Source organism: Aspergillus pseudodeflectus (genome assembly GCF_044049435.1).
Source record: "Aspergillus pseudodeflectus strain CBS 756.74 chromosome Unknown BJX68scaffold_8, whole genome shotgun sequence".
NCBI classification, from domain to species: Eukaryota; Fungi; Ascomycota; class Eurotiomycetes; order Eurotiales; family Aspergillaceae; genus Aspergillus; species Aspergillus pseudodeflectus.
This window is the reverse complement of record NW_027263784.1, coordinates 430889-452022: the sequence shown is the minus strand read 5'-3', so window position 1 is coordinate 452022 and position 21134 is coordinate 430889. Positions and strand designations below refer to the sequence as shown.

Sequence of the window (21134 nt, the reverse complement as noted above, 5' to 3'; positions counted from 1 at the left end):
AACGCCAGACTACCCAATCAGTTTGAGCAAACATCAACTTTTATATTAATCTCCTTTCCGTTCTGTTCCTTCTCTTCTCCTCTCTCTCCATCTCGCCTCGTCTGCTGCACCTCACCGGTCCAGATCCCGTAGACCTGGCTGAAACTATGCAGGCCGAAACAGGCGAGAGCTTAGTATAGTAGGAGTGCGAGGTCATTGTACATTAATCGCGTTGCCGTCACTGTCAAGCAGTCCGGCCTCCTTGACAAGTTCGTAAAACTTGCCGCGTTCCTTGATAAGCGTAGCGGGAGTGTCGAATTCCGCGACGCGGCCCTTGTCGAGGACAACGATGCGGTCGGAATCAATGATTGTGTTGATGCGGTGGGCGATTGTGATGATTGTGCGGTCTGAAAAGATGTCGCTGCGAAGTGTGCGTTGCAGGAGGGCGTCCGTTTCCACGTCGACGGCGGCCTGCGCATGTTAGACTCTGCATGATCGCGGGAAGAAAGAAACGGTGAAGGTGGTAAAAGGTACTCACCGTCGCTTCGTCAAGGACGAGAATATTACTGGGCGTTAGGAGCGCTCGGGCGAGAGAAACCAGTTGGCGTTGGCCCTGGCTTAGGTTTGATCCTGTATTGTCGTTAATTCAAGCGCGACGCAAGGGATAAAGTAGGTTCTTACCTCCTTCTTGGATTTGTGCATCCAGCTGGCCCTCCATCTGTGAGACGTGGGCCTTTAGTCGCGCGTGCTCTACGTCAAGTCAGTAAGAAGTGCATGAATCACGTTCCTAGGTCAACGTACCAAGAACGCTCCACAGTTCAGTATCATCGTGCGCATGGCGAGGGTCGAGGTTGTCTCGAACAGTACCCTCAAACATGGCAGGGTCTTGAGGAATGATAGCGAGACGTCCACGTAGATCGAAGAGACCGATCTTGGTAACGTCCACATTGTCAATGCTGATTCCTCCACTGACAGGCTCAATGATACGGAACAGTGCGAGAGTGAGCGAGCTCTTTCCGGCGCCCGTACGACCGACGACGCCAATCTTCTCACGCGGCTTGATGTCAAGACTGACATCCTTGAGCACAAGGTCAAGTCCCTCGCGGTAGCGCGTGCTGTAGTTCTGGAATGAAACCGCACCCTGAGCCGGCCACCCGATGGCGGGACGGTTCTTGAATATAACCTCGGGCGCTTCACTCGGAAGGCTTGCGTATTCGAGGACACGCTCAACAGACACGATATTGGTCTCAACTTCGACGGTCTGTCGGACGATCCAGTTGAGCGACTGGGTAATCTGGAGGGCATAGGACATCGCCAAACCGACACTGCCGGCGGAAATCTTGCTGCCAGTCGCGACAGCGATGATCGAAAGTAGCGCAGCTGCTAGAATGATGACGGACCCGATGAACTCGAGACGCACGGCCAACCATCTGTTGGCACTGATGGACGGGAAGTAGGCACGCAGGTTTGCGTCCATACGCCACTCACTCTCCAAGCTGAACCTTTCCTCTTGCCGGTACGCGCGGATTGTTGAAATACCACCAAGAGACTCTTGGAAGTGTGCATAGATCGGGCTTCGCGTGACACTATCAAGCCGTTTCAATTCACGAGACGTGCGGAGGTAGTATTTTTGATAATTCAGATAAACCCAGCCCAAAGGAATGACCAGAATCAAGAAAGGAGGGGTCGAGGAAGCAATGACAAGCAACGTGAAGATTGTTTTGGCCGCGTTTCCAAAAAGCATATTGAATGTTCGGGCAAGAACCTCATCAATACGATAAATATCACTGGTTCACGTTAGAGTTGGATGAGGCCCTGATCCAAAGATCGGTGCTTACCTGGAGAACCGATTGAGGATTCGTCCCGATGGGGTTGTCTCGAAGAAGCGCATCGGAGAGCGGAAGATAGAAAAGGCCATCCGTTCGTGTAGTTTGCGAGAGGCCTAATCGGTCAGAACAGTTCAGAGAGTTTAAAATGACAACGTACCTCAATTGAGCAGAAGATCCACAGGATAAGATTTTGAAGTATAACCAACAGGGACGATCCAACTCCAAAGGCCAGGTATACACCAATAAATTTGCCAGAATTCGAGGCCGACTGAGTTTTTTCACTTTCGTCAGTCCAATACTTGAGCCAGTAACTGCCAGCAACTTGCGCAGTCTGCGCGCCCACAAGAGTGACCAGGTAGACACCAACAGCAATCAGATTGCTGTTCTTCGCGTACTCGCCATAAACGCTCCACTTGACCTTGCCTTGTTGGGAAACTTCCTGAGTTTGTTTGCTCTTGATGATATTCTCTTCATCTCCCAGCTTACGCCTAGGACCTTGCCAGCTGACGGTGCTAGCGCGTCGTAAAGTGACGGTACTGGTCCTACGGGGCCCAGAGGCCTTGATCGGAGCCAGAGAGCCAATTTGCTGTTCGGCTTCATCAGTATCGGAAAGGTCGGAGTCATCCAGAGTCTCGATCATGGTAGCAGATTCCGAGCTCTCTAGGCTAGCGAGCCCGCGGCTTTCGGCACCAGAGCCTTCATCGTCGGACTCGTTCATGGTAGTACGAATGAGGTTGAAAACTTCACCCTTCATAGCCATCAATTGCTCATAGGTTCCTTTCTCGATCAGAGTCTTGTCGCGAAGGAGGCCAATGAAATCGGACTCCTTCAGGACAGGGATGGCGTTTGTAGCAAGGATTCTTGTCTTGCTATTGAGGATACCGTTTCGGCCAAGCACCCGATTAATGAGATGACGACCGACGTGTTGGTCAACTGCGGAAAGAACATCATCAAGGAGATAAATATCAGCACGGGCGTATACAGCTCTGGCGAGCGTTAATCGAGCCTTTTGCCCCCCCGATAGAGAGATACCTCGCTCCCCAACCTCCGTCTGATCGCCATCGGGTAGATTCTTGAAGTCGTCAATTAAAGCACACGCCTCGACGGTCAGGTCGTAGAACTGGGGATCCCAGCGATGGCCGAAGACAATGTTCTCCCGTACACTAGCGTTCATCACCCAAGCGGACTGTGCGACATAAGCAATGCGGCCGCGGACAACGACTTCACCCTCAGTCTTCCAGAGATCGCCGAGAAGTGCCTGGAGAAGAGACGACTTTCCGGAGCCAACGCGTCCAACGATGCAGCTGAGCTCTCCCTTGCGACAACTGAGGTCGATGTTCTCCAGCACCAGCTCGTCTTTGTACCTGTTCCAAGAGAAGGACGCATCGCGGATTCTGACAGACTCGTCGCCAATATGAGTGACTGAGTCTTCAAACTTGACAGCATCAGATTGCAGCTCTTCGGCCATAAAGTAGTCTGTCAAACGTGTAACAGCGACAGATGCCTCTATGATAGATGTGATGACCATGGGAAGCATCGCCAGAGGGAACGTGAGTAAGTTGAAGAGGGTTAGAGCGGGGAAAACGATTGCCGTAGTTAGTGGTCGGTCCTCAATCAGTACAAAAACCGTAAAACATGAACAAGACACCAGGAATGGGGTCGACTGCCAGGTGAAATTTGCGATTGATTGAGTCGCGCCGATCTTGCGGAGGGTGTTCAATTCCAAGTCATTACGAATGTGGCTCAGCTTGTTCATAAAGGCGGTGTTCCAAGCGTAAAGTTTGATGCTCTTGATATTGTTCAGAATTTCAGTCATCAGCCTGGATCTCGAGTCCTTGTTCTTCATTTGAATAAGTTGAAGCTTCTTCATCACTCGAGCAATGACACCGTTGAGCGGGATCATTAGGATCATGACAGCAATTCCAGCAAACATGCTGACTCCGACAAGTTGATAAAGCGAAACCATGCATAGGGTGATCTGGAACGGAGCAGACCACAGTTGCGTACCAAATTGAGTCAAGTCAGACAGCCTCTGCTGATCCACGGCCATGTGATTGACGATATCGCCGGTGGTTTTCGCAGCGCGGCCCTCGCTGGAGAGCCTCAAAGCCTTGGCATAAATCATGGCAGTCAGACCAGACTTGACACGCATTCCACAGTCAAAAGCACGCTGGAAGTACTGGTGAAGACACGACGTTTGGGTTACAGAAACTAAAAACATCGCAAGAGAAATTGCGACTCCCCTTATGGCTGGGTCAGGCTCACTGGTTTCGTACGACTTGATGAAATTAATCAGAAGTCTCAGAAGCTGTGGCTGGGTGAAGGCGAGGATGTCACTTCCACATTTGATGATTGCCCCACGAAGATAAGGACCTCCATACGATTTGAACATCGCCATCCAAAGGGAAGGCTTCTCCTTTTTCAACTCATGCTCCCAGTTCGCTTCCAACGTCTCACCGGTGGCGCGAGTGGTGTCTCGTCGGCGAAGATTCCACAGGTCATCCTGGGTCAGAAAGTTCTTGTACCCAAACTTCATCAAAGGTGTCATCCAGCTAAAAGTGAGGACCGAGAAGATATCGGCATATTCGTACGGACATTCGTCTTCGTCCCCAAGGGCATCGTAGGCGCTCTGCTTTTTCGGGACCAAGTACTCCAGCGCAAACTCCAATATCGAGAGTCCCAAACTCACGTTGAAGCAGATAAAATACGGGAGACGATCCTTGTAGGCGTGTCGAGCGACAAGAGAACGTAATTTGACGGCATATGCGATGATGAAGAATACCCAGTAGAAGAGTACAACCCCGTTTGGCTGCCTGCTGCGCCAGTGTTCATAGTATTGCACGGCGAATATGACTCCCAACGAAGCGAAGATAAGGACAGAACTCCAGAACCGGAAGTCGGCGAACCAATCGGTGTAGGACTCAACTTGAAGGGCAGCTTGTAGAGCGGTGGTAAACAGCAAAGCGGATAGAACGGCCTATGTGTTGAATATCAAGATAACATTAGTGACAGCTTCGATTACGACTGGAGCGTATACTGACCAGCTTAGCGTAGAAATGCCAATTCTTGGAGACTGGCTGCGGTATACGCTTTTTCAAGAGGAACCAAAGCGCGCCGCTTCCCAGCAGCAAACCGAATACCGCAACGAACGAGACTCCCAGATCCAGAAAGCATGGCGTCAAATCGAATCGCAGGCTGCTCAGAGGGCCCCAACCTTCGATGTCGCCGCAGAAAGGCCGTGACTTTGCGGGTTGGAATGCAATAGGCGACAGGGATCCTGGGGAGATCTCCCCGAGAACCGACTGAGAGCTGTCGTCCAGCATTTTTCCCCGGAATGTGTAACCCAAACCTCGAATTCCTCTGTCCTTCCGGACGCACAGAGAAGAAGGTAAAGGAACGGCCGTGCAGAAACAAGAAGAATCGCGATAGAGAAAAAGAAGAGATGTAGGCGAGTCCGGAGAGTCTCCAACCAGAGGCTGACCACTTGCAGGTGCTTACTAAGGGAAGATAGGCAAAGCTTCAATCGTTTGCGGATTGGTAAGCCCGCTATCCCCGGGGTCGTCGGTCTTGACTGACTCTCTCGGTCGTCTTTTCCGATTTCGTCGTGGAGACTACTCTCGCGCTGACGAGATTATGTGTCACAGTCTGCTTCTGCCTGTTGCCTCAGCTGGTAACCTAGATTCGTATTCGAACGCTCGGAGAAGATTATTGCAGTCGTCCGTTCTCCTCGAGGCTCGACCTCACCGCTGCGGACTTGCGGAGCAAGGATCCTGCGATATTCTTGGCGTCGACCTTAACGATAACAACGGCCAATCCTTGTGAGTCAAGGTATACAAACTTTTGCTATCGAGTCTAGTCCGCATTCAGTTCCCGACAGATGTGTCTCCTTTTACGCACACTCTCCTGCTGTGCGAGGCCGACTGCACCAGGAAAACATCTTCGTTGACCAAACGATGATGTAACCACAATTGCTCCGTGCGTTTGCCCGCTTGACTGCCGAAGATCGACCGAGAAATCTACTTGTGTTTCGATGCCAGTGTTGAGGGAGTCGTATTGCTACAACTTGGGAAGCTAATCAGTCGCCACACCCACGTCGTACCCTCGAGGTCATCAGGTCGGACGCTCTCAGAGTTCATTGAAGATAGAACTGGGCTATCTATATATCTTTGAATAACGCCCCACAGGTGTGATAAACCCTGCAGCAGCCTTGCGATTACTCGCATGGACCGAAATCCGACTACTTTCGAGTACTATTACTTGAATAGGCAGCACGAGCCCAATCACCTTTGGGAACCATCCTGCTTTGTTGTCAATGCTGTACTACGAGGTACTCTGTTAATGCCTTGAAGTGAGTGCTGGCATGCAGACAAACACTGACCAGGAGTTTAACAATTGGACTAAGCATATTATTATCCAAATGAGGGTGATTAATTCTGCACATCAGACCAAGCTCCCAAGGGAATAGTAGTGGCTTTGCCCAGTGCAAGCTCTCGGTCCCATTTCGTCAAAATAGGCGCTGCTTCGCTACCAATGCGCAATCTCCTGGTGATAGCTTGACGACCTTGAGCGCACCCCGTATTTCGATAAAGCTAAGTGCCGGTCAATTGTCACGCTGGATACGCTGTAAGAAAAAGTCTCTCCAGGCCAAGGCAGACGGAGGGGTAATTGCAAAACGAGCTGACATTCTAGCTTGGGATCATGGACTAAACCAACTTCTACTAATTAGGGCACTAAGGCATTGGACCTCCCTGAAGCAAAGTGTGAAGAAGATTTGAAGGCACGAGTGTTGTCCTCGTATTTCGTTTCCCATGTCTGAAACTCTATGCAAGAAGACCCAAAAAGTGGTCACATGTTCGTATCTACCATGCGCCCAAGAATGTTCACGCTTTGGTCACCGGGGTTTTCTTTTCCTGCTCTCCTCAAATCCTCACTCTGCGCCGCCGCCTTGGTAACATCGAACGCTCGTGGGTTCATAAGATATGAGTAAACATCCAGCATAATCACTTCCTTGAATATGTACTAACTGTTTGACTGGCAGACCCTGTATATGAGAAGGTAGGTTCGTCAAAGGCTGCATAATACTGTCGCTGAGTTCCTTCGTATTAGACCCTTTGTTGTCTATGCTGTGAGAGCATCCATGTATATCGAATCAGGACGCCCGAAGAAGCCGAGGAAGAGACTCACGGTGATTATGTATCTGCGATGAAAGATGACCTCGGCCTATGCTCGACTGAGAAAACAGGATGTTTTTACATCGTTCGAAGTACACTATTCATGAGGCGAGGGCTGGATGAGCCAGGTGAGGCTAGCAATGGATATTACTTCTTCGACCTCTTCGATTTGAATAAGGGCGAATTCCCTACCGCCGGACAGCGACTCCCAATGATTCCAGACCACAAGGAAAAGAAGGACCAGATTGGTATCGTGGGGGATGGCCTGGAGCATATTGGAGCGCAGAGCTGCAAGTCCAGGGCGGGTTCCTCCGGCTATCGCGTCTCAAAGGAAGAAATGAAGGCTGCTCAGACGGTCCAGAGCCTCGTCCTTAAGCCGGGCGACTGGGAACCTGAACCAGACGATCATGAGATAGAGCGCTCAAGCAACTACTATCTTACCGGTGTTTGCAATGGCATGTTAGGCCGCGAAGCTCCAACACCATCGTTACCTGTTCGCCATGGGAAGCTTGCAATCGAGCCTAAATGTCCTTTCCTTGAGGTTTGCTTCTTGTACCCTATAGAGAACTCACAACTAAGGATGTATAGACCAGATGGGATTCAAGCGATGGGATACCTTTTCATCCATGGTGCCTTGGCATGTTCCTCCAACAGTGCCGCTTCCGACTCAATTATCTCCCTATTAATGAGCTTGTCTGGATGTTCCTGAATCCCCCCCATGAAGCTATCGAATGGCTCATGGAGAAAATTTTTCACTCAGAGGAAAAGTCCATACGCGGGGAAGGCAGATATATAACCAAGAACCCATTTTCCGTCTCAGATCTACGCCCGCTATTCGAAAGGGCAACGGCCACAGATCTGCCATTCAGTGTTGATGACACTCCCTTCAAGATACGCCGCGATACCACTAGGGACTGTTTTTCCAAACTCCCGCAGGAATTGCGGCTTTCGCTTTTGGAACATCTTCAACCGGAAGACATCGCGTCTTTGCGCCTAGCGTCCCGTTCATTCGATTACATTCCCATCTTCTTCTGGTACCGGCTTCTCTGCCGGGATATGCCATGGATATGGGAGATTTGGAGCGACGATCCGCCTTATTTTTGGGCCACGGTGACTTATGACGATATACTGCAGAACGAAAAGGAAGGATACGAACCCGATCCCGGATCCAAGGAGAGAGTTGTGCTTTCGCATTCGATTGATGTGGATAAGCACCTAGTTGAGTGGACATTGTCCAAACCACTGCTGGACAAGACGAACTGGTATATGCTGTATCGAGAGATTCGAAGGCTTTACAGGCGTTCTGAAATCCTCCAGAACCGAGAGAAAATTTGGCAGACGCAGGATAGGATTCTCCAAACGATGGGTCTGGTGCCCGCTAAGCACTACTGCAGGAAGGGTTGCACAAACACACACGCTGGATAATAACGAGTGATCGTGTCAATTCGGTTGCATGGTTGCCAGTGTATATTGTTAAGAACTAGACTGTTAGCTTAACAGGGATTTTGGGCACAAATCATAATGATGCCAGACGTAGCGGCGACAACAGATCTTGCCAAGAGCAATCTCCTCAAAGCGAACGGTCTCAAATATTGTAGATCGTAGATCGTTGCATCATCCAGGTACACAGACGTACGGATACTCCTCCGGTCAACAGGCACAGCCCAGGGCTGCATGGCTCGCCATGAGTCAGGATGAGACATCTGACTCAAGAGGCACCGCCCATCTAAACCAAGCCACACTCTCCATTCCTCTCCAGATTCAGTTAAAAGCCGCGCAAGAGTACAACTCATTTAGCGCTGTGATAAATTGAAAAAGGGAAACCCAGAAAGTGGTCTGCGACAAAGTAGACCCCACTCGAGCCCAGGCGGTGACATTTTTCTATTTGGAGGGGCCCCATCTGATCCCATTCCGTCATCGTTCCACGGCTGCTCTCCCTTTCATATCCCACGCTTCAAGGTGTTGCGATGGCCGCTGAAAATCGCGTGGAAGAGCTCTTAAAAAGGCCGCTATATGGTAAGTCTACATTTCTTTGGTGCGCCCACGCTCAGTGGTGTTTTCCCTCTGGAGAGAGTGCTTGCTAACCAACCCCGCAACTCAGTGTACGACCTCCCACAAGAAATCCTCACATCGCTCGCCCTCCGCGGGGAGGACCAACTCATCGCCGTAAACGACAACTCCGAATCCACTCCAAGCAAATCCAAATCCCCCGATGACGCGCAAGAGTATGCGATTGCAACATCCACAAGCTGTGCCCTCTGCGGGGTAAGCTTTGCGAACGTCTCAGAGCAGCGCGAGCATGTGCGGGGCGACCACCACAAGTATAACCTGCGAGCCCAACTGCGCGGGAACCCTGTCTTAGACGAAGCGCAGTTTACAAAGGCCGTGGGCGAGCTGGACGAGTCGATCTCAGGGTCGGAGTCTTCGGATACGGAGGAAGATGAAGAGACGGGAGACCAGCTCACTGCTCTGTTGAAAAGACAGGCTAGGATCTCGCAGGTCGCGGGCGAAGCGGGGGATTCGACACCGAAGAGTACTGGGAAGCTTCCGCTGCTCTGGTTTTCGAACCCCGGTCTGCCTGAGAATGTGTCGCTGGGTGTTTACAGGGCGCTGTTTACGAATGCCGAGCAGGAGGAGGCGAGATATCTTGCGGACTCTCTGAGGAAGAAGCAGCTTGTCCCTGTGAATCCGCAGAAGAAGGAGGAGGGGAAGTTGCCCTCTGCGAGTCCGCATATCTTCATGTGTATGATCGGTGGTGGACACTTTGCGGCAATGCTTGTGTCGCTTGCGCCTGAGATTCATCGGAGACAGGGTGGTATCGAAGAGAGACAGGCTCGCGTGATTGCACACAAAACCTTTCACAGATATACGACGAGACGGAAACAGGGTGGTTCACAATCTGCCAATGATGCGTCAAAGGGTGCGGCACATTCCGCTGGCTCGAGTCTTCGACGATACAACGAGGCTGCGTTGGAGAAGGAGATTAGGGAGCTGTTACAGGACTGGAGGCACATGATTGACGACGCTCAACTGCTCTTTGTTCGCGCTGCAGGAACTACGAATCGACGGATTCTGTTCGGCCAACATGAGGGTCAGGTCCTGAAGCAGAATGACCCGCGATTGAGGGGCTTCCCGTTCAGCACTCGTCGTGCTACCCAGAGCGAGCTGATGAGGTGTTTCAAAGAACTCACTCGCGTGAAGGTTAGCCAGATAGATGAAGCCGCCCTTGCTGCGGCCGAGACCAAGCAGCGAGAGGAGCCTCCGAAACCCTCAACCCCCAAACCTCAGCAAAAGCCAAAGCTCTCAAAGGAGGAAGAGGCGGTTATCATGCACACCACGCAGATACAGGCCCTCATCCGCCGCTCAAAGGTTCCCGCCCTACTGTCCTATCTCACTAAGAACTCAATACCCTCATCCTTCAAATTCCAGCCTTCTGATATCCAACAAAACTTCCGATGCCCTACACCTCTTCATCTCGCCGCCAACCTTAATTCCCCCGCCGTGGTCACGGCTCTTCTCACAAAAGCCAACGCCGACCCCACATTCGCGAACAGCGAAGGAAGAATGCCCTTCGAGCTCGCAGGAGACCGCGCCACCCGCGATGCCTTCCGTGTGGCACGCCACGAGCTCGGCGAAACAAAATGGGACTGGGAAGCCGCCAAAGTCCCATCAGCCATATCCAAGTCCGACGCCGACAGCCGCTCACAACGAGAACGGCAGACCGCCGAGGAGGAAGAGTCAGCACGGCGCAAGACCGAGTTGGAGCGTCTGCGGAAGGAGGAGGCCGAACAGGCCGTACTACAGGCGTCGAGGAGGGGCGGCCGTGTTCTGGGAGGGGTGGCAGGTGTAGAGAAGACTGCGCAGGAGAAGAGGGAAGAAGAGATGCGGGGGATGACGCCAGAGATGAGGATGCGGTTGGAGAGGGAGCGTCGTGCTAGGGCTGCTGAGGAGCGCATTCGGCGCGCACAGGAGAATCGATAGTAGCGCTGTGGCATTTTTAGATATGTACTTAGAAGATAAAGATTACCTATACCTAGGCTCAAGGTTGAGATGCATAAACCTCTGTGGCTTTTCAAGCCCTTAGAAGCTTTCACCATGCTGTGTCACTAAAGCAGTCACTCAGGTAGTCACTCGAGCACCTACAGTTATCTAAGCTTAGTAGAAAATAACACAAAATTATCCTAAGCTCAGGATGAATCTCTATTGAGGAGCACTTAAAAACAGATATTATGTTCCTGTCTGTCCGTTTCTTCCTATTGAATTTACTCTGTCACTACGTAAACTTATCACAGGGGCTACATATTAAACCTCTATCAGGTTCAAACTATGGTATTATGCATGAAAGAGGATATATTAGATCTTTCTGCTACCTAGGAGCTTAAACTGTAATCAAAGCACCCTACTAGTAGAATAGTATTTGGCTAATATAGTAGGTCTTAGGTGATAATTTCCTTGTTGAGGCACTAGGGTAGTTGCTCTCTGTTGATTTTAAGTCTTTGACCCTCGCTTTCCCACCAACACCCATCATTAGATTCAACAAACCAGCATCTTAGTTTTTAGTTGCTATGTCTCTCGCTTGACGCTTACGCATTCACCTGAGCTCCTCTTTCACCAGGAAGGCCATATCGCCGCTGCTGAGAGAATCGCTGATCTTGCGACCCGCAAAAACAAGAGCATGATCACTGTCCCTGAGCTCCTCTTTCACCTTTAATAACACTGACGCTCATTCGAGACCAACTTTTCCCCTCATCAAACGCTCATTAAACTTCACCATGTCCCTCTCGCACCCTATAACCTTCAACTCAGGCATTTATGTTGGAACGATCTGCAGATGGAATCCGACCACGGGAGACACCTCCCATCCCATGGCAATATACAGCCGCAAGGAGATCTATGTCGGCCGGGATCCGCGACGATGGTGCGTTATGTTACCCCTGTGCACCCTCACCTCAATGTTTACAGAACCTCTACCTAATTTGTCGGAAAATAGTCAGTACGCCGTCGAAGACCCATTCGTTTCGAATAAGCACCTATGGATCTATACCGTCATCTTCGACCAGGAGAACCCCGGAGAAGTCGCACCGTTGGTGTACGCTCAAGATATCTCGATGAACGGCACGCTTTGGAGCGGGTACAGAATGGGAAATGGGCGCAGCAGCTTTCTGCTTAGCGATGGGGATATCCTCCGTCTTTCCGATACGGTGTATCTGAAGTATAACTCTGAGGACCATTCGCAGGCGAAGTGCTTTACTGCGAGGCAGGCCGTTGAGATGAGAGTGTGTTACTTCTCTCTTCCGTGTGAATCTTTATCTGATCGGTGTGGGATAGGCCTTTGCAAATGACTACATTGTGACGAGGCAGAAACTCGGTTCCGGTTCCTACGGGCAGGTTTTCATGGCGTTCAAGAAAAACACTGGGCAGCAATTCGCTTGCAAGATCGTCGACCTTCTGGCCGTTAAGCGGAAGCTGGAACGCTTGAAGGAGGCGAAAATACTCGATAGGCCCGTAAAGCAGGTGTTCCGAGAGAAGGTTGAACTATATCTCCGCGAGGCAACCATCCTTCAGAGACTACAGCACGTATGTTCTCTTCTTCTCACTGCCATCCTCTGACCTTCATCCTCCAAGCTGACTCCAATAGCCGAATATTATAGGCCTGGAAAGAGTAATCAAGAGTGATAGTACGATGTGAGTTGCAGCTCTAGAATACTCTGACCTTTCCCCCGGGCAAAGCCCAAGGGTTTCGAGCTATTTGGTCACTAATGCTTCCTACAGTTACATGTTTCAAGATCTCGTCACAGCCGGCGATCTCTTCTCATACACACAATACAAAGGGGGCAACCTACCTGATATTGAAGCCGCAGTTATCGTCCGCCAGGTTGTGATCGCCCTCGAATTCCTGCATGATCAGAATATCGTTCACAGGGATCTAAAGCCTGATAATATTCTCATGACCTCCCGAGCAGATGGATGTAGGGTTGTGCTTACTGATTTCGGCTGCGCTACTTTGATTGATACGGACTCGGCAAGGATGTCATCGATGGTTGGGACCATGGAATTCTGCGCTCCGTGAGTATTCGTCTTTCCTAATATCCTAGAATAAGCCCCATGGAACCCTAAAATGGACATGCGCAATAAAGCCTACCTCGTACCGCTGCTGACCGTAATACAGCGAGGTCGCAAAAGTAGGCGAAGGAGGCGGCTATACAAAAGCCGCAGATCTATGGTCTCTGGGAGCTCTGACTGCAGTTCTTCTGACGGGCGAGTCCCCGTTTGACGATATGCGCTGGGGCTGTATTACGAATGAGGGAAAAGTGGCCGGTTTAATGACCCTAAAAGCGAGGCTTAAACGAAACAAAGTGGGCGAGAGGGCGCAGGATTTCGTGCTGCGGCTGTTAGAACACGTTGTTGCTAAACGTATGGATGTCAAAGAAGCCTTGCAACATGCATGGTTCACGAATCCCTCACACAGTGCTGATTTCGAGGCCCTCTACAAGCGATCGATTCGGGACTGGGCACCACGCACGGCGAGCTCCAAGTCACCACGAATTGTTCCACTTGATCTCTACCACGGACCCTACGGCAGTCAAACTCATGGTTCTCAATCGCAAGTACTCGCGTCGGAAGCAGGTGGCCTTTACCACGGGCATTACGGCACTCAGCCCCAGGGATCTCACTCGCAAAAAGAAACCAGTTCAATAGAGAGCGAGCCTCCCATCAAGGCCGAGTCACCCACTCAAGAGTCGCTGCAAATACTCCCATGGCCAAACAACGCAGATGAAGGACAAGATAGTAGATACTTCCGACTAGCCTCACAGACACTCTCCGATCCAATTCTCCCACCGCTTGTGAGCAGCAAAAGCAGTTTCTCAGACACAGACACAGATCCACCGAAGAGCCCCTCTCCACCAAAGACAGAGTACAAACCCCAGCATGTCTATTCCAGCTGGCAGGCCGTCACTACACCGCCAAGCACTTCCGAACACTTTAGAGATGGAACCCCAGCAAGTGAGGAGAACGAAAGGCATGGCGAGATGTGCGAAGAGGTGTTTGAAGAGTTTGTCAATCCTGTGACGGGTAAGAAGGAGCAGCTGGCTTACAGCGCTCGTGCTGCGTGATGGCTGTACTTTCGATTTTTCAGCATCGTTATCAGTGTTTGATATGTGGGATACCCGAATTGTGAGAGTAGTACTGAAAGTAACTAGTAACTAGTAATCATAATGCCTTCGTCTGTTCACGTCATTATATGGTTCAATTTTAGCAGAAGACCTTTCCCTGTCGAATTGAATAGCTAGTGCCCGGTGGGTTGTTCCTTCCCCCAGTCCTCAAGGAACTTGATGGCCGCTCTTTCCTTGCTTGCCTAGAGTTGCGTATAAGGAAGGAGCGAATGCTCCGGGAAGGCACAAGCAGTAGGTCGTTCTTTCCTATTTTAGTTTAGGAAAGTGCGTCTCCCGGTCGTGCCTTCCGCGCGCCTTGACATAGTGTAAAGAGAAGGTGCGAACTCAGGACATTAGTCGAACTGATAGGGAAGGCGCGAACCTTGGCCCCGGGGGAGGACTCTTCAATATTAATCTGACCTCGCTCGCCGAACCTCCTCTTCGCCAATCACCTTGCTATCATCTGAATCGCTACGGGTATCCTTGAATTGAATGTCGTTTTTTCCTGTTTCTTGGATTCCCTCACAACAGTACTCGCCATGTGGATACTACCACTCGTGGCCGGCCTTTTCTCTTCTGTATATGCTTGTGGTGAAGATAGGATGCTTCATAGAATCTAGCGTAGATGGCCGTCAATGCTCGATATCTATCGCTGCGAAAAGAGATCACCTCGCCGACCCACTTCAGTAGACTAGGAAAAAAAAAAAAGGACCAAACACGACTCTTCAAAGGAGACGCCTACAGAAACGGCATCGCATAATTGGAAGAACGAGGCGATCCAGGCATAGGAGAAAGGAACGGATCGATGATTGAGGGGACGCACCGGGGTTACTCAAGGACAATCAGCCAGCCACTCCTCGGTGCCGAAATTCAGGACTTGGAAGTATAGGATCGGCGCTAGGGTTCGGAGAACGAGGAAGGGATAAACCTCCGATGTTGAGCACTGCGTGCAGCTGCCAATGCACGTCTTGTGGTTGCCAGTGGGCTGCATACGTTGCTCGGAGAATATAGGGTCGAGAGGTGGGGTATCCCTTGCTGAGGGGGAGAAGAGGGAAGGGCAGGTTGAGGAAGGGTGGTCAGTGCGAAGTTGTACAACACTTGGATAATCGGAGAGACAAGGATATAGAGTAGAGAAAGGGCATTGGTTCCTGTACAAGCCCTAGATGAGTCGCCCTTGTTCTGCCATAGTCAGATCAGCTGATGGTTCCTATCCAGGTATAAGGTAGGGAACTTGGATATGTTCTTGAGCTGTTGCAGGCTGCGGTACATTGCAGCTTGTCAGCCAGACCGGCTGCATCGTAGACTGTCGCACCGACGCCCGAAGCTGACGGATAGGTCAATTGAGTATCTCAACGGCTAATATTGGATGTTATTCTGCGTCGACGCAAGATAATGCAAGCACCACGAGATCGAATACGCCGGAAGTTTGTGGTTCATGATGCACAGACGGATCAGCAAGGAGACCAGGCACAGCCGTGCAAGAGGGTCCGTGGAGCGCATCCTTTGCTCCAGGGCTGAGAATTGAGTAGGCTTTGCCCGGGGACCAGTTGGAGGAGGTTGGTTACACAGCACAGTGCAGCGTATATTCTGAGACACACAGGGGCTGGTGGTCAGCCGCCCGTGCGGAGTATGGAGCAGAGACTCTGAGAGTACCAAGACCAAACATCTTGCAATTGTTGTCAGAGGTCTTGCCTCGAGGAAGAATGTGGGCACTCAACCCCTCGAAGGACAAAGCAAGGAGGGGCTGGGGACCCGGAGTGCGCGCGTATCGATAAGATACTGCTTGTGATAATGCCGGGAAGCAGCCCGGATCGACAGCTTTGGAATAAACTTATCAAAGCTGCAGGGGTCAGTTGGACCAGAAATCAGACGACAAAGAAATGCCGCACTATTCCTATCAACGTCACTGTGACCTGAAAAGATTGCCGAAGGATGAAGCAATGGATGCAGGCACCAGGTTGTATCGTTGCCAGTGATTGGCTGACGCGCACTCAACCTGCAGGTGACGCGATGAGACGCGTTTTACGCGACGCGTTACGCGACGGACCAATATGACCTCTTTTGGAAGGAGCGACTTGTCGGTGGAAAAGGAAAGAGCGATGGATGGTCGTTCAGTGAGAATATATTGCTGTAATCGGTTGGAAGTGGAAGACTTTAATACTATTGCGCAATTGAAGGAGTTGGTGTTCCTGGGAGAGGATATGGAGGGAGGACCGGGGATATCTCCAAGGTCGAGGGAGAGGAGACACCCACCCAACCCAACCACCTGATCGAGGGGCAATTTGCACTAGTAAGCCCTTAGAACAGATTCTTTGTCTTTGCTTTTCCGAATAAATGAATGAAATACTCAATTGGGAGATTAGTGCTGTGGTACAGAGTAACACTATGGATGTACACTGAAAACCCTCATGGAGGGAGGACAGTAGGATATTGTCAAGAACACCTACTCCGTAGACATGCAGGCCAGAATTACCGTGCATTGCAGACTGCAGAGTGGTCCTAGCAGCGTCCCACAGCGGCACGGCCCTTGGAGAGACTGTTGACTGAGCAGTGTCGTCAGTAGAGATGATCAAGTTAGTCCTCTCGGTGGCCTGTCAAGGAGATTTATCAGCCTTGCGTCATGCATCCCTCGAAGGCTCCTTTTCTCCTTGTCTCAGTGCACGAGGGGCCAAGTCCAAGGTCATGTTGCTACAGGAGTATAGACCCTTCAGGTGTCTCGTAGGCTTCAAAACCAGCCCATCCCCCTGTCGCAAAGGCGTAGAGGAATAAAGAAACCAGGGCGCAGGAGAGAGAATGAAGGCAGTGCCCGATCTATTCCAGTCCCTGATCACAGTCATTCATTGAAGTCTTGTACCTGCAGTTATTCTATTCCTACTCATCTGATGCAGTCATTCATTGTTGCTTTCTGAGCTAGCCTGGCCGTGGGTCATCCGCAAACGTCGGTGGCGGCTCCACCCTGATTGACTCCTTTTCACATTAACTTATCGCTCCCGCTTCACAAACATCCTCGCTCGTTTCCCTCCCAACACACCTCAAGTTTCATCGCTTTTTCATCCACCAGCCGCCGAAACCGTCCGTCGCATCGCCCGGAAATCGCCCATTCCAACGCGCCAGCTTCAGGAAAGCGTCTACACATATTTTTACACCCGTCACTCGCTCCCTGCTTGCTGAGAGGCCTTCCGGCGCAAACGAGCGCCCATTCGCGCATCGCACAAACACCCCTCCTATCGCATCGCTCATTCTCGTCTCCCACCAATACATCCTACTTATCGATAATCGCAACCGCGCAACATGTTGCTCCCGTCTGCGCTCTCCTGCGACCTGCGCCGGCCGTCGCGCTTCACTCCTATGCGTTTGTTTTCAACGCCGCCTCCATCCGACGACGACAGCGGCCTCCCAGGCAACGGCCTGCTGGGGACCTGTCGCGCACTCCAGTCACTCCTCGGCTCGCCAGCGCCATCTCCGCGACGAGCGAAACCAGCTCGCCTTCTAAGCCCCCTGAACATCCGTCCCACACCTCCTTCGCCCGCCAGCTCGTCGCGCAAAGCCAGAGCCTCGCCCAAACTCTCCTCAAGACCTCAATCGCCTAGACCATCTCGCGGTCCCAATAAGCGAAGGCGCAATACATACGAAGAAGACACCGACATGGACCGCGACACAACTCCTACCCCATACGATTCAGACCCCCTCTCGAACCCCTCCACCCCAAAACGCCGCCGCCACCTTCCCTACGACCTGCCTCTCGGCCTTTCCCAAACAGACTTCTACTCCCTCCACTCACCACCCGTTACACAATCCCCTCCCTCGCTCGAACAACGCCGACGGCACGAACAATTCCCCAACCTTCCACTTTTCAATCCAGACACAGCTCTCCCTTCAATCGAGGAGTCAAACAACGACCCCACTCCACCAGCAGATGACATGTCCTGGTCAACAGACGACGACCAGCGCCTGGTAGAGATGGTACTAGAGAAGTTCCAGCTCTCCAAGCATGACTGGGACGAGTGCGCGCGACGCATGGGGAAAGACCACGCAAGTGTCGGCCAGCGATGGCAGGCTCTCGTCGGTGAGGGGAACGTGGGCCTCCGACGCGGGAAACGGATGGTTCGCAGTCGCATTCATAAGGACTGGATGTGATGCGACCTTGTATCACCATCTACCTGGTTTATATATGTATTGATCTCGGAGTTTGGATGGGGGCTGATACCTATGTTTTTGTTTCCGTGCTATATATCCACTTGCCTTACCTTGTTTACATATCTGAGGTTTGGGTCCGCTGAACATGCTCTTGACCACTGTATCATTATTTCTGCTACCTTTCTTTTCTTTTGTTCATTTCTTTCTATCTTGTCTTATCTATCTTGAAGGCTACTTTACCTTTTTAATCCAGCCTCGCTTAGCCTGGTCTGTACAATACTATACTATCTATCAATCTTCTTTACCTCTCTATGAGCGAGTCTACCTCATCCTCTTCGCTCTAACCGTATTGTGTCACTGTCTTCCATTCCTATCTCATTTTGATACTCGTTTTGACACTCATATGTGTGACTTGCTAGTTTTATTATATCTTATATTTTGCTTGGTTCGAGCACCACTAGATCCTCAGTATAGTAAATCTTTTGACCCATTTGCTTCCACGACCTAGGTCTGACTATATATATTTCTTTCTTGGTGACGCTAAGCCAGCAGCGAGATATGATTGAACACTCCCGGAGTGGACTAGTGGTAGGAATCGATATGACATCTCTTGGGTCAGTGAGTACAAATCTACATACACTTCTATATATATACACACACGCGCGATCTTCATATCCCGGTTTTAGTACTCGTCGCGTATCACTGGAAGCTTTGGTGAATTTACCCACAGTGAAGACACAGTAAGAGGTGCAATGCAATATGATGTGATGTATACGGATGTATGTAAACTACCTATTTCAAACGCCGAACACCAAGCTCAACCAGCAAGCATTAACCTTACCCAGCTAGTAGTAGGCAACGAAGAAGATGATCAATGTCAAAATGAATGGTAAGATGAGACAAATGCTAACATGTTCGATTTACCAAGGTGAGTAAAAATGCAAGGATCAGAATCTATATCTGGTATTAGCAACGACTGTAGGCCGTAATTACTAAGGAGATCAGAGACATACCGAATTTCGTAACTTCCCGCGCGAGTCATATACCTCACCCACTTCACACTGCTGTAGTTGCTCTTCTCAAAGACCTTGAGGTACCGTACCAGCAACCCGGAACTCGTAAACATGAGCAGACTAAAGTTCAGACTCAACGGTGGCCGGCTCCAGGCCTTTTGATTCGTCATGCTCGTTAAAGTTGCCTCCGCGGTGAGAACGTACTCACTGCCGCCGGAGAAGCGCGCAATTTTCCAGACGATATTGTTGTGTTCGGGCTCATACTTTGCGCGGCCCTGCGAGGTGCGTTCCGTGGTCTTTGCGGTGTTGAGCGGGGTCGGGATGCGGATGACTACGTTTGTGGCGAAGAGCTTCGACGAGTAGTTTGCCTTGATCGCGACGCTATATTCAACTTTCGTGGTGCCGATTTCGCGCACGATCGGGTGCACTTTGAAGGGAAGATTGACGTTTTCCGTGGCGCGGTAGCGCATGAGTTCAAACTCGCCGTCCGGCGGTACGAAGGAGATGATGCGGTCTGCGTCGAAGCGGCCGAGCTTCACGCACTGGTGGAACTGACAATCCTCGAGTGTCACAGAACCTGCTGCCGCACGCGTCTTGGAGCTTCCCAGGCCCATCTTGTTCCCTCCCAGCGACCCTGATCCGGAACCGGACCCCGGGCCCGCGGAGTCGTTGTCGAGAAGGAGCCGGTCGTTCAGCCCAAACTTGCACTCTGGTGTTCCCGTCAGATAGGCTCGCATGACAATCTGCCCATTGACATCTGCGCGGAGGACGGTCCCTGTCGCGGACATGAGCAGGTTCACGTCTTCGATTACGTCGACGAAGGCCTCGTTCTTGCGGTATTTCACGTCTGCACGGCGCCACGAGAGGGCGCCCGTTGCCTGCATTGTTATCCGGCTCGAGTCGGTGGGGTTATTTGCGATCGCGGACTTGACGCCCTCGGTCGTGATGTACATCTTCAATGTGTCTGTCTCGGTGTTTTGCGGGTAACCAAAGTCAAGGATTTCTGCCACCGGACGGATCAATTAGTATGATCATAATAAGGCGTTTTTAGATAGACGGGCAGTACCATCCAAAAGCTCATAAATAAGCACAAAGTTATTCTTCACAGCCTCCTCATCGAACTTGCCAAAATAGCTCTTCCCCAGCAGAATAAAACGATACAAGAACTCGAATACCAGCGCTGCATTCGCATTACTCTTCGTCACAGCGACGAGGTAGATGTTCTCGTGCTTGACATGGCTGAATGTTGTTGAGCCCAGGGTCAGGATCGGGGAGCGGACTTGTGGGTTGGAGATGACCTGGATGCGGAAGATGTCTGCGAGTCGGGGCCGGCAGTCATTGCGGAAGGCACGGAAGATAAGGTTCTCGCCCTTTTGGTTGAAGACTAGGATTCCGGAAAGCATTGTAGCGTGGTGGGCGTTGGGTTTGGTTGAGGAGGGGGGACAAGCTTGAAGCTTTGGGGAAAGAAAGTTGCCAGGAGAAGTTCCCGCGATCGGCGGAGCTCCCAAGAACCACTTGATCTACAACGTATCTACGACTACGGAGCCTATGCGGTCTACTGTACACAGTCTAATGAATCCGCAATTATATGGTATTAGCTATGATAGTAATACATGTATTTTCTAGCTTTGTGCATTTGAGTGCCAATTCTAGGCTCCAAATATACACGAATTAACCAACCAGACCCTCGGTGGAGTCATGGAAGCGAGGTATCAATGATATAAGACATCATCTCATAAGCCGAGAGTCAAGAAACAAACAAGTAGAAGGAAATCCGAGAGTCGCTAATGCACAGAGTCGGAGAATTAAAGTAGGGAGGGGTATAAAAAGAGAAAGGTGAAAGGCGAATCT

The 21134-nt window shown here is 51.0% G+C and overlaps 7 protein-coding genes across 7 annotated transcripts; 4 read left to right on the top strand and 3 right to left on the bottom strand.

Moving 5' to 3' along the window:
- Positions 1-20: 20 nt before the first annotated feature.
- On the bottom strand, positions 21-5477 carry BJX68DRAFT_204058 (ATP-binding cassette glutathione S-conjugate transporter YCF1). Its single transcript, XM_071037616.1, has 7 exons — positions 4850-5477; positions 1966-4785; positions 1818-1921; positions 781-1766; positions 661-729; positions 518-609; positions 21-450 (listed from the first exon to the last, which is right to left on the bottom strand). The coding sequence occupies exons 1-7, from the start codon at positions 5129-5131 to the stop codon at positions 193-195; spliced, it is 4611 nt and encodes a 1536-aa protein (XP_070902391.1). The 5' UTR covers positions 5132-5477; the 3' UTR covers positions 21-192.
- Positions 5478-6385: 908 nt separating this feature from the next.
- Positions 6386-8675, top strand: BJX68DRAFT_204186 (uncharacterized protein). The gene is made up of 5 exons (XM_071037619.1): positions 6386-6431; positions 6535-6791; positions 6847-6863; positions 6915-7520; positions 7568-8675. Exons 2-5 carry the CDS (start codon positions 6788-6790, stop codon positions 8402-8404), a joined length of 1464 nt encoding a protein of 487 aa, XP_070902390.1. The 5' UTR covers positions 6386-6431; positions 6535-6787; the 3' UTR covers positions 8405-8675.
- On the bottom strand, positions 8439-8882 carry BJX68DRAFT_204053 (uncharacterized protein). The gene has a single exon (XM_071037615.1). It carries the CDS (start codon positions 8770-8772, stop codon positions 8473-8475), a length of 300 nt encoding a protein of 99 aa, XP_070902389.1. The 5' UTR covers positions 8773-8882; the 3' UTR covers positions 8439-8472.
- On the top strand, positions 8676-11084 carry BJX68DRAFT_204139 (putative C2H2 finger and ankyrin domain protein). Its single transcript, XM_071037618.1, has 2 exons — positions 8676-8995; positions 9081-11084. Exons 1-2 carry the CDS (start codon positions 8947-8949, stop codon positions 10958-10960), a joined length of 1929 nt encoding a protein of 642 aa, XP_070902388.1. The 5' UTR covers positions 8676-8946; the 3' UTR covers positions 10961-11084.
- Positions 11085-11751: 667 nt separating this feature from the next.
- Positions 11752-14115, top strand: BJX68DRAFT_279601 (FHA domain-containing serine/threonine-protein kinase; the record flags this gene model as incomplete). The annotated part of the gene is made up of 7 exons (XM_071048772.1): positions 11752-11897; positions 11970-12255; positions 12308-12556; positions 12618-12664; positions 12752-13045; positions 13149-13514; positions 13563-14115. The coding sequence occupies 7 exons, from the start codon at positions 11752-11754 to the stop codon at positions 14092-14094; spliced, it is 1920 nt and encodes a 639-aa protein (XP_070902387.1). The 3' UTR covers positions 14095-14115.
- A 3029-nt stretch (positions 14116-17144) lies between these two features.
- On the top strand, positions 17145-18785 carry BJX68DRAFT_230179 (uncharacterized protein). Its single transcript, XM_071039189.1, has one exon. It carries the CDS (start codon positions 17425-17427, stop codon positions 18268-18270), a length of 846 nt encoding a protein of 281 aa, XP_070902386.1. The 5' UTR covers positions 17145-17424; the 3' UTR covers positions 18271-18785.
- Positions 18786-19017: 232 nt separating this feature from the next.
- BJX68DRAFT_204032 (AP-2 complex subunit mu) lies at positions 19018-20743 on the bottom strand. The gene is made up of 3 exons (XM_071037614.1): positions 20350-20743; positions 19284-20286; positions 19018-19224 (listed from the first exon to the last, which is right to left on the bottom strand). The coding sequence occupies exons 1-3, from the start codon at positions 20684-20686 to the stop codon at positions 19218-19220; spliced, it is 1347 nt and encodes a 448-aa protein (XP_070902385.1). The 5' UTR covers positions 20687-20743; the 3' UTR covers positions 19018-19217.
- Between the last annotated feature and the right edge of the window lie 391 nt (positions 20744-21134).